Source organism: Hordeum vulgare, chromosome 3H (assembly GCF_904849725.1).
Source record: "Hordeum vulgare subsp. vulgare chromosome 3H, MorexV3_pseudomolecules_assembly, whole genome shotgun sequence".
Lineage (NCBI taxonomy): Eukaryota > Viridiplantae > Streptophyta > Magnoliopsida > Poales > Poaceae > Hordeum > Hordeum vulgare.
In genome coordinates, this window is record NC_058520.1 from 310,137,201 (window position 1) to 310,148,335 (window position 11,135).

The window sequence follows — 11,135 nt, forward strand, 5'->3', positions numbered from 1 at the left end:
ATCATGCATGGCAACTAGACAATCTCAATGAAGTGGCATAGAATTGCATGAAGAAAGAGGGAGTTAAGTATCATATCATGATACCATATCATATTAAATGATGTGCTACTATATGTCTTGCATGACAATAAATGAACTACTCTATGATACTAACGTATGATACTCCTGCATTACGGATGTGATATCATAGACTAGTATCATATGCATGATACTAGTATATGATACTACCCATTACAACCAGCCTAAGAGATTGAGTGAAGAGTGGATCACCATACGAAGTTGCAAACAGCTCATAGTCCATCTTCGTAACATGTTATATTCTCAAAAGGGGATTGTGGAAATTTTGAACCAAACTACACTTGACAAACATATTTTTCTTTGTGGGAGAGAAATATAAAATTTCAACTCCGTTACTCAACTTTCTTTATTCACCCTCTGAGTTCTGACAATGTAACTATTTAAAATCCAAAATCCAAACTGCTCGCGAATTGTGTATATCCGTCATAAACATATGTTTTATCTACAACATGCCAAATCATCTCAACATTTTTTATAGGAAAAACAACAAACACGGCCACATTAAATGGTTCTGCAAAACCAAACAAAAAAATGGCATGGAAAATGTGAAACAAAAATAAAATGTAAAGGCAGTTGGCATAGAAAAATGCAGTCATATGGTAATGGCAAGGAATCACTCAGTGCACAAACTTGAAATACAGGACTACTAGGATCGCTAAAACAAGAAGGGCTATCAGGAAGCCGATAACCCACTTGTTCCTATCCATTCTTCTCACCATAGCCCCCATGATCTTTCTGCTCTTGCCAATGTTATCGTCCACGTCATGCAACTGAAAAGCCAATCAAGATTGCAAATAAGCAGGTTAGAAAACACAAGACACTAGCAGCTCACTAAATGTCATACACTGGTAGAATATGATATAATCCAGTTGGCGAAATTATTCAAGTGCTGGATAACGATAATAGACTATGAACAATGACACTAGAGTATTCGTTTGAACATCAAATTTGTAACATGGCAGTTGATATGTAATAACAAGTTATCCTATGGTTTAAGGTTGAAAAATATATATAATACGACTTACATTTTGTATCATGACAGTTGGGTGATCTTACAAACATGTGTACTGTAGGTGTTTGATTGTTATGGTTGATACCACTACAGAATCAAGTTCATACATAACAAGAATACAAAACAAATAATCAGTTAAATTCAAGCAACATATATACTGTAAATAACCAGTAGATGTAATTAACTAGTAAAGTAAGGTAGGTTCTGGTTCTAGCCTAGTAAATAAACAGGGTTTTTTTTTTTTGAGAAAACGCAAAAGACTTTGCAATCACATGAAGACCGAACACCAGCAACAGTTCTAGATTTGCGGCGCCGTTTGGGGATGCAAGCGTATAGGAGAGGCACAATCTCCGAGACGGCGCAGCCGTTGAATCATCGGTCCTCCCAGTACAAGGCACGTTGTCCATTACCGACCATCGTGGTTGTGGACGCAAAGAAGAACGCACATTCCTCACGCGAGAACTGCAGGTCCAGGCCGCTCCAGGCCCTCTCGTCATCGACGCGGCTGAGCTAGAGCCAACGCGTGCGCAGGGCAAGTCCAGTGTGCTCGAGGTTGTGTAAACCAAGGCCGCGAAGCGGGATTGGGCGACAATGCGCCGCAAGTTGACGTGGCAGTTGCCCCCATTGGCCTCGGCGTGGCCAGCCCAAAGGAAACCCCTCTCAATCCTCACCAAAAGCTTTAGGGTCTTTTTGGTCGGCGCGAGCACAAGGAGCTGGTGGATGTGGATCGCGCTCAGGATGGCTTTGACAAAAGCCAAGCGACCAGCCTTGTTCATGAGCCATGCCTTCCATGAAGGTAACTTCCCGGCGACCTTGTCAACGACGGGCTGAAGCTGAGCGGCAGTAGGACGACGCAGCGTAAGCGGGATGCCCAGGTATGTGATTGGGAAGTCCACAATGGGGCACCCGAGGTGTTGGACGGCATGTGCCACATCCTCCATGGCACAACAGATCGGGGCCGCATCACTCTTCTGGAAGTTCACGTGCAGGCCGGAGGCGCACCCAAAAAGGCGCAGGATTTCCCTCACCGCCGTGATATCGCCAGGCGAGGGGGTGGCAGAGTAGGATCACGTCATCAGCGTATAGGGAAATCACCGGTATGACACGGCGAGGGTGGAGCTGTTGTAGAACGCGTAGCTCGATCGCGCGATGGAAGAGCCGGCCCAGCTTGTCAACAACCAAGACGAAAAGCTGCGGGGACACGGGGTCTCCTTGGCGCAAACCACATCGGTGCCAAATCTTAGACCACATCGGTGCCAAATCTTGGGGTCCAGGGTGCCGTTCAATAGAACCTTGGTGCTGGCCGACGACAAGAGGAGGGTGAGCCAGTCTAGAAAGCGGTTGGCGCAACAACCATGGCACCGCAATTCCTCGAACAGGAACGGCCACGAGACAGTCGAAAGTATGCGTCAAGTCGAGCTTGAGCAGCACGCGGGGGGCACCAAGTTGGTGCAGGAGTCGCGCTGATTGGTGCACCATGACGAAATTATCGTGGAGGTTTCGGCCGGGGATGAAGGCATTTAGGGTTTAGGATGCTGCAGACAAGCTTGTTGAGCTTGGGTGCGAGGCGGAGCGACAGCAATTTTGCGAGGATCTTGGCGACAAGATGGATGAGACTTATGGGCATGTAATCACCAAGGCAGCTTGCATCGGCGCGCTTGGGGAGGAGCATGATTAGCGCCTGGTTAAGGCAGCTAAAACCACGTCCGCTCAGCGCGTACACTTGCTCGAAGACGCATAAGAGGTCCGGCTTGATGATGGGCCAGCAGGAACGGAGGAACTCCGCGGTGAAGCCATCGGGGTCTGGCACCTTGCGCGACGGCAAGCGTTTGATTGCTTGCCAAATCTCCTCGCTGAAAGGTGTGTCGAGGTTGTCCAGGTTCGAGGGCTGGATGAGCTGCGATAGGTTGATGGTGCAGTCCCGTGGTACGTCAGTCCCAAGCAGGGTGTCAAAGTGTGCGAAAGTCGCCGCTGCCATGTCCCCAGGGTCAGAGAGCACGACGCCATCGACCGTGAGGCAACGAAACATGTTCTTCTGCTTGCGATAAGTGCACTGACGGTGATACAACGACGTGTTCGCGTCGCCATCCTTGAGGGACCTGATACGCGCACGTTGTCAGACGCTCGAGGGATGTGAGACCCAAGAGAGCTTGATTTGGCGAGAGTGTCATGTGCTCCTGCGTGGCGTCAAAACAGAGGAGCAGCTCGCGGGAGATGGCGAGTTGGTCGCGCACGTTACCAACCGAGCGCACACTCCTGCTGGTGAGCTTGTGCGCAGTAGCCTGCATGCGTCGCATGAAGCGCCGGAACAGGTCTGCCTCCTCCACTGAATTCCACGCACTTGCGATGACTTCCTGATAGCCGGCAAGAAGCGTCCAGTACTCCTCGAAGTGGAATGTATAAAAAGTCTTTCTACAGAGATATTTGCTTGTAAACTGACTATAGACGAAAATGGTACTCCTTGTAATATACTCCCTCTGTCTCAAAATGTACGACGTTCTTTTGACATGCGTCAAAAAACGTCTTAAATTTTGAGACAGCAGGAGTACAATACAATCAAGGTATAGAGGCAACGCATGATAAGTTATTCAACGTGATTTGCATTTAGTAACCTGCATAAACTATGCATTATTTTGGGGTCTACAAATATTTTGTGATGGAAAAATGAATGATTCGCAGGAACAAAGCAGTTGACAAATAGGGAGAATCAACAGAAATGTTACTTGCCGTATCATTAGCATGCAAAAGAGACTGGCGTTGCTGATGCAAGTCATGCATGATGGAGACTCCAAGCTCTTCTGTCTCCAGCATAGTTCTATGGCTATCTCTGATCCTATCAGTTGTCTGATTTTGCCTTTCCGTTGTCCTGAGCAATCTTGACCTTTGATCAGCAGATACCTGCAAGATGCAATATCAATACATCATTGGACTTGATTGGGACAGAAAACTACTGATAGACAATGTTGAGGGATGAACTGTTAATACCAAAATGTGAAATAATGCAAGGTTAGTAACTAAAGATGAAGATGCAGGCGGAAGCACAGTAACCTCGTACTTCATAAAAAAGCATGAATGAAGCAAGCTTGATATCTTAGTTGGCTGCATTCATGTTAGAGTACGTGATGGGCCTGGACCCGTTAGTCTTAGGGTTCTTAGGAGTCAAGTAAGCCTTACTTGGGAGTCAAGTAAACCTCTCTATATATGGAGAGGAGATGTATCAATCTAATCAGGCAAGAATTAAGAAGGAAAACCCTTTTCCCTCTTGCCCGGCCGTGGGAAAGGACCCCCACGGCCGGCTCTCTCACGCCCTCGCAGCTCTCTCTCTCCCGCTCAAACCCTAGCAACCATAACATCTGGTATCAGATTTCTCAGGCTAGATCATGTTCACCCCGTCGCCGCCGCTTCCTGTCGCCCTCACCATGGAGGAGATCGCCGGAGCAATCCGCGATCTCACCACCGCCGTCCAAGGGATATGCCTCTTCCTGGCCGGTCCCTACGGACCGTCGCCGGCCGCGCCATCAATCGCCGCCTACGGGCCGGCGCGGCTGCCGTGGCAGCCGCCGCACCAGGCGGCCTCCGCCGCGATCGCCGGGCTGCGGCAGCCGACGCTGCTGTTGTGATCGCCGCCACTCGACGCCAGGCTGCTGCAGCCGCCGCTGCCGCTCCCCGTCTCCGGGCCGATCTATACGGCGGCCTGGGCGCCGCCGCACATCCAGTCGCCACCGGCGCCACCCCAACAGTACGGCGGGCCCTCCCGCTTCGCCGGTCCCGACGGTGCGCCATTCCACGGGGGGTCCTCCATGGTCACAGCACCGGCGCCGACCCCCGCACGGCCGTCGCCGCCGCCCTCGGCTGCGACCACGGCGCCGGTCATCACGTTCCAGCATGGGATGCCCTACGACGGGACTGCGACGACCTCGTTCCCAGCAGCGCCACCGCCATCCCAGGACAATCCCATCCAACAGATCAAGTTCCAGCCGTCGCCGGCACCGCTTCCGGCTTGGATCGCTACCCACCACGTGTCGGCGGCAGTGAGGCTACAGGCTGCTGCGCGCGGCCTCCTAGCGCGTCGGCATGTGCGGGAGATGCGTGATTTGCAGCTGCAGCTCCTCCAAGTTGCGCTTCACGGTGCAACGGACATCGATCTCGTCCGTTGCGTGGGGGATCTTGGGCATGCGGTTTCCCCCACGGGCGGCGGGCATGCTGTTTTTCCCACGGACGGCGGGCATGCTGTTTACCCACGGGCGACGACCTCCAAGTCTACGACATCGACAGTCAGCCGGCGGGGAGAAGACATGGTGTCACCGACAGGAGCGCACCGCGTAGCACCACTGCATTCCGCCACGAGGGCTCCCTTGGTCCCGATGGTGTCCTTGGGATCCAGGGGGCTGCAAACGCACAAGTTCGGCGCGCGGAGGATTCTCGCCTTACCGTTCGGAGTCAAAAATAAAGAGTCGGAGTCTCATTCGGGTTAGCTTATTTCAGGTCAATACAATAGGCCGAGATGTAAAAGGCTTGTTTTTTAGCGTTAGGGTTGTGTGGGGTCGAATCATCGTTAGGTTGCAGCTCGAGGACGAGCTGCATGTCCAGGTGGGGTGTAGTGTTAGAGTACGTGATGGGCCTGGGCCCGTTAGTCTTAGGGTTTGCTTAGGGGTCAAGTAAGCCTTACTTGGGAGTCAAGTAAACCTCTCTATATATGGAGAGGAGATGTATCAATCTAATCAGGCAAGAATTAAGAAGGAAAACCCTTTTCCCTCTTGCCCGGCCGTGGGAAAGGACCCCCACGGTCGGCTCTCTCGCGCCCTCGCATCTCTCTCTCTCCCGCTCAAACCCTAGCAACCATAACAACGAATGTGGAGGAGGCTCTCAGGAACAAAACAAAGAAGAGCGACGTCACAGGAAAGGAGTCCGCAGCTGCTTGATGGCTCGGTGGATTCTGGTGGTGCTCGTGGTCTTCAGCGAGAGGGTTCCTTTGCGATGTAGCAGTGTGGGGTTTGGTGGTCGTTGTGTGTTGGATTTTGGTTGTCCGGATGATCACGTGCGTATGGAGTTACATGCTCTGTGAGTAGTCCACATGTGGTGGGTTTGTATCAGCTTTCGCCTGGTTTTCTGTTAATTAACTGGGCAATTCTCTTCCGCTTAATTAATTGACGAGGCAAATCTTTCGCCTCTGTTTCAAAAAAAATGTGAGGAGTGGCGGGATTTTTCGATGTGTGTATGACTCTTGAATGTTGATGTCCAAATTATCGAATGCTACTTGTATAATATATGTGCATAGGCGCATTTAGAAGAATATTTTGCCCATGCACAATTATCTGATAGGGGATTAAAGAAAAAGAAACCTCCATTTTTTTTTGTCACCGACCAACCTGGTTTAGCTGTAGATTGAGTTATCTAATACTCCTAGATTGGTAGTCTGGGGCTATACTTTGGTCGAAAATTACATTAAATTAGCATCAACCAAACATGTATCAGCGTTTCCATTTCTGACATCAACAATCAGTAAAATGTGGGTAACAATGCATCAAAGTACTTGACTCACCTCCAAATAAGAAACCACTCATGAATTAAGAATAAGTAACATACCACCAACGTATCTGCCGTTCCTGACTCCAGCAACTCCTCTCTCGCCCCTTGTTGGCCATTACCAGCAGTGATTCTCTTCAACGTTCCCTTCAGATTGTTAAGATCCGACTTGTACTCTCTCAGTTTCGCCAGTTGCCCGGCCCTCGAGCTCGGCTGGAGGTTCCTTGCTTCAAGATCCATCTTCCTTATCTAGAAAAGGAAACCCGCATCCAGACATTTCTCAACATGTACAATTACGCAATCACTTATCTTTTAGATTCATACAGTAAATAGTTTCCTGATCGTTGCAAAAAACAAACCCCTCCCTTGAGATATCATAAATCAATTGAATTCCTCGGGAATCTTGTTTGGACTGAGATATGTTTGGTTACAGGAAAGAAGGGTACCAATGCCTCGGCGCCATCGATGCCGGATTTGATCTCCGAGGCCTTCTGCTTCAGTTTCTCTACGCACGGTACAAAAGACAACCAGAAAACGTTAGAAAATTCGAGGCGAGAAGTATTTGGGAAAATAAGATCGGAAGACGATTCTAGGACACAACATACCTCCCTCCTGGGAGGCGGCGGCGGTGCATTTCCGGGAGAGGGAGGCCGAGATCTCGCAGTACTGCCGCTCGTAGCCCTGGAATACATCGGTCATGGTCGATGAGCCTGATCGCCGGCCCGCCAAAACCCCTCAAAGTCTTCCTCGTTCCGATCAGGCTAGAGGAAGAAGAGTCGAGACGAAGGAACGAGGAAGGGGAAATGGGGAGGACGAGAGGAGAAACCGGTCACGTAAATGAAAATCGAAAGCGCATTTTCGTTGAACACATAGACCGCACGTGTCACACGGCGCTCGCTGCGCCGTTTAGACCAACTCTAGCACAACCCGCATCCCACATAGACCCGGAAAATAACAATCAAAATGCGGGTCAGAGTTCCGCATCCTGCCCCGATCCGTAAATATTTTTACGGGACATGGCAATATCTCGGCCCCAACCCGCGTATTCGTGGGTTTCCACTTCGCCGATGCGGTGCCCCGCATATGAACGAAAACGGTTGGTGGGGGACATTTCAGTCCGCGCTTCCCCATCAAAGCATATTCCGCGAATATGCTCTTTTACGGGTCCGTTATGTGGGGTCTGCATCTACGTCTGTGCGCGCCGGTCCGTATAGACGTTTTTACACGAACTGCAAACACGTTTTGCGGACCGGACGAATGCGGGGTCTGCTAGAGTTACTCTTAGAGCATCTCCAAAACGCACCCACAAAAATAAATATACAACGCCTAAATAGCAAATTTTAGTAGTTGACTTCAATGAAAGCCGTAAAATTTGACGCGCGCGGGGCACTCTAACATATGCACAAAAATTTCAACACTTGCAACATGCATTTTCGATCATACCTTCTTTTTAAACGATACATAACAATACGTAGCATAGTCTCTACTATTAAAGCAGGATCGAACGTCGTGATGGTTCAACCACACGGATGGTTCGACCTCCTCACCCCCTTGATCGCACGCAGCTCGATCCCGCACGCTCGCACGTGAAGCCAAGAAAAACAAGCCCACGCTCCCACGTATTGTCGCTAAAAAAAGTAGAGAATAAACTGCCGCCCACCTCTCCCCGATCCACTAATCTCCCGGCCATCCGCCGCCGCCACGCGTAGCCGGTCGCCGTCTCCATCCATCCGCCGCCGCCACGCGTAGCCGGTCGCCGTCTCCATCCATCCGCCGCCGTCCGCCGCCGCCCGCCGCCGCCACGCGCGGTTCATCGTCCTCTCCATCCATCCGCCGCCATCACGCGTGCGGTTCATCGTCCTCTTCGGCCATCCACCGCGTCGCCGGTCGCCCTCTCCGTCCATCCACCGCGTCGTCGGTCGCCCTCTCCGTCCATCCACCGCCGCCGCCACACGCGGTTCATCGTCATCTCCGTCCATCCGCCGCCGCCACACGCGGTTCGTCGTCATCTTCGTCCATCCGCCGCCGCCACGCGTGGTTCGTCGTCCTCTCCGACCATCTGCCGCCGCCACGCGTAGCTGGTCGCCGTCTCCGGCCATCCACCACCGCCCGCCGCTGCCACGCGCAGCAGGTCGCCCTCTTAGGCCATCCACCACTGTCGTCGTCCTCATTCTACCTCCCGAGTGAGGAAGACCGGCAAGAGGAGGCAGGGGGATGGGAATGGGAGGTCGGTCCCGTGGTACGCGGTGAGGGACTAGGGCCTCAAGGCGGCGCTGCAAAGGGAGAAGAAGGTGCGGGATGTCAGGATGGCGCCCCTGCTCAAGGTCAAGAAGCTCTCCGACAAGGTCATCCTGCCGTCCCGCGGCTCCGCACTCGCCGTCGGCTCCGACTTCACCGCCGGCTACGACCTCTCCAGGTACGCACACACTCCCTACATCGCCATGTACTGCTCTCACCTCCGGCCTCTCGACCCTGAACGGTTTATCTGCCTGATCCCACCACGGTGGAGATGGTGGTGCCGACGAGGGGCAAGGCACTGGCGGCCACCGACCTGAGCATCTCCATCCCGGAGGGCACCTACGCGCACATCGGTGAGTCTTCTTCTCCCAGGGGATCTTAGTTTCTCGGCCACTCATCTGGTGTTTGACTAAATGCTTACCTCGTTCGTCTTGTTTACAGCATTGAGGTCGGGCCTGGCGCTGAAGCACTCCATCGACGTGGGCATCGGGGTGATCGACGCCAACTATCGGGCCCGGGGGGGCATCGCGCTATTCAACCTCTCGGAGGCGGACTTTGCGGTGAGGCCCGGCGACCGCGTCGTGCAGATGATCGTCCACGTGATTGCAACGCCCGAGGTCGCTGAGGTGAAGCACCTTGACGCCACCCTTCGTGGGGATCAGGAAAAACGGCACCAGACTGGTAGGAAAAGGGCGCCCTCTTGATCGATCACGGAGGGACGAGGTGCTCTGCTCGACATTCTTCTGAGTATGCCATTATTCTGTCTCTATCATGAAATTGATTAATCTTCCATATCAAATTGCCTTAAAACTGGTAAACTTCCATCATCAGATTGCTTTGAAACTGATCCATGGCTGCTTGCGCTCAGCAACGCGGCACTCACTTGGTACGTCCCACCTCCGCCGCCGTTGCAGGGATTGGAAGTGAAGGGCCGCGGGAGCCGGTGAGCTCTCCGAGGAGAGCGCCCGCCCCGATCCCGACCCCCGCCCTCAGGCGAGTTCCGCTTCCGCTGCCTCGTAATCTGCTCGAGCGGTGCCTAATACCATGGTGTATTGCAGGTCAAGGTGGAGTACGTGCCCGAGAAGCCCAACCTCGGCGCTGACGACCCTCTCCTCCTCGGCGTCTTCGAGAAATTGAATTCCATGAGTCGTATCTTCTTTCTTGTTGTAGAGACAGCAAGATAGAGCTTGATTGCATTGTTGGATGCATACCACATGTATGGTCAGCTCTTAACGTCTTTGGTGAAAGGAACTTGTTGTAGACCAGAGTTGAAGAATATACTTTATCTGTTTTTCAGGTTCTTGACGAGGGGTGTTAGGGGGCAAGTGTCCCAGCCAAGGGCGTCATGCGCATCGTCGACATTGGGCCAACGAGGAGGTCACACGGCCTTGGCCCCTACTCGCCGCGAGTAGTGTGAAAGGTCAGCTCTTAGTTTTTTCGATTGGTTCCCTCCCGACTCTCATAGATGATGGGCAAGTCGCGAGATGTGTGGCTTCCTGATTCCGACCATGATTCACACCCTTTGTTGATGGTGCGCCATGCCAGCAGGGTGGGCGATAACTCCACTACCATTGGCGCTGGGCGCGCTGCACCCACACATGGAAGGTGGAGTTAGGCCGATGCATGCACGGTCGCTGGTGTTCGCGTGCAGGGCTGCTGGACTGCGCAACAAGGCATATAACATCACGCATTGGTTGTGTTTGTACTGCTGGTATTGGTGCTACTTCACGACATGGAGAGCGGTGTAGGAGCAAGCAAGCATGCAGCGTTGAAGCAAAACGGAATGGTAATTGACTAATCACTAATCTGCTTGTGCATTGCGAATTTCTTAAATTTCCTTTTATTCACATGATCTGGCTGACAACCCTCCATTATGCAAGACGGTGGTGTGGTGTCACATGTACAATTTGGCCATAAGAACAGGTTTGGTTAAAGACATGTAAGCATCAATTTTGTGATATTTTTGTAGCCATCAATTCCTAGACATGGTACTTAATCTTTGCCTACTAAAGATGGGTTGATCCATGTAGTTGTAATCTGGTTGGGTGATCCATGTAGTCGTCTCACTTGATCCATGTATGTAATCTGTTAGCTAGACGCCTAGACATGTATGATCTCAGTATTGATCAGAGAGCCCGCCTGCATCAAACTCCTTCCACTTATATTCTGCCGGATTTGTTTCTTATATGACTGTACATGGATATTGTTCCCAGGGGATACAGTATATACAGGGAGATTATCTACCATTGTTCACATATAGCATATATATATGCAATATAAG

At 51.6% G+C, this 11,135-nt stretch overlaps 2 protein-coding genes across 2 annotated transcripts; one reads left to right on the plus strand and one right to left on the minus strand.

The window, feature by feature from the left end:
- Window positions 1-457: 457 nt before the first annotated feature.
- Window positions 458-7,471, minus strand: LOC123443714 (vesicle transport v-SNARE 11-like). The gene is made up of 5 exons (XM_045120212.1): window positions 7,222-7,471; window positions 7,063-7,121; window positions 6,677-6,865; window positions 3,818-3,988; window positions 458-848 (listed from the first exon to the last, which is right to left on the minus strand). The coding sequence occupies exons 1-5, from the start codon at window positions 7,313-7,315 to the stop codon at window positions 696-698; spliced, it is 666 nt and encodes a 221-aa protein (XP_044976147.1). The 5' UTR covers window positions 7,316-7,471; the 3' UTR covers window positions 458-695.
- A 1,451-nt stretch (window positions 7,472-8,922) lies between these two features.
- Window positions 8,923-10,038, plus strand: LOC123441724 (deoxyuridine 5'-triphosphate nucleotidohydrolase-like). The gene is made up of 5 exons (XM_045117997.1): window positions 8,923-9,032; window positions 9,116-9,207; window positions 9,296-9,535; window positions 9,686-9,777; window positions 9,913-10,038. The coding sequence occupies exons 1-5, from the start codon at window positions 8,923-8,925 to the stop codon at window positions 10,036-10,038; spliced, it is 660 nt and encodes a 219-aa protein (XP_044973932.1).
- Window positions 10,039-11,135: the final 1,097 nt, after the last annotated feature.

Coding starts and splice junctions, on each gene's coding strand:
- LOC123443714 (XM_045120212.1), bottom strand. CDS start 7,315: ATGACCGATGTATTCCAGGGCTACGAGCGGCAGTACTGCGAGATCTCG. Junction 7,122..7,221: donor CGCCGCCTCCCAGGAGGGAG/GTATGTTGTGTC, acceptor TACCGTGCGTAG/AGAAACTGAAGCAGAAGGCC. Junction 849..3,817: donor TTTTGCATGCTAATGATACG/GCAAGTAACATT, acceptor TTGGCTTTTCAG/TTGCATGACGTGGACGATAA.
- LOC123441724 (XM_045117997.1), top strand. CDS start 8,923: ATGGCGCCCCTGCTCAAGGTCAAGAAGCTCTCCGACAAGGTCATCCTG. Junction 9,033..9,115: donor GCCGGCTACGACCTCTCCAG/GTACGCACACAC, acceptor GCCTGATCCCAC/CACGGTGGAGATGGTGGTGC. Junction 9,208..9,295: donor GGGCACCTACGCGCACATCG/GTGAGTCTTCTT, acceptor TCTTGTTTACAG/CATTGAGGTCGGGCCTGGCG.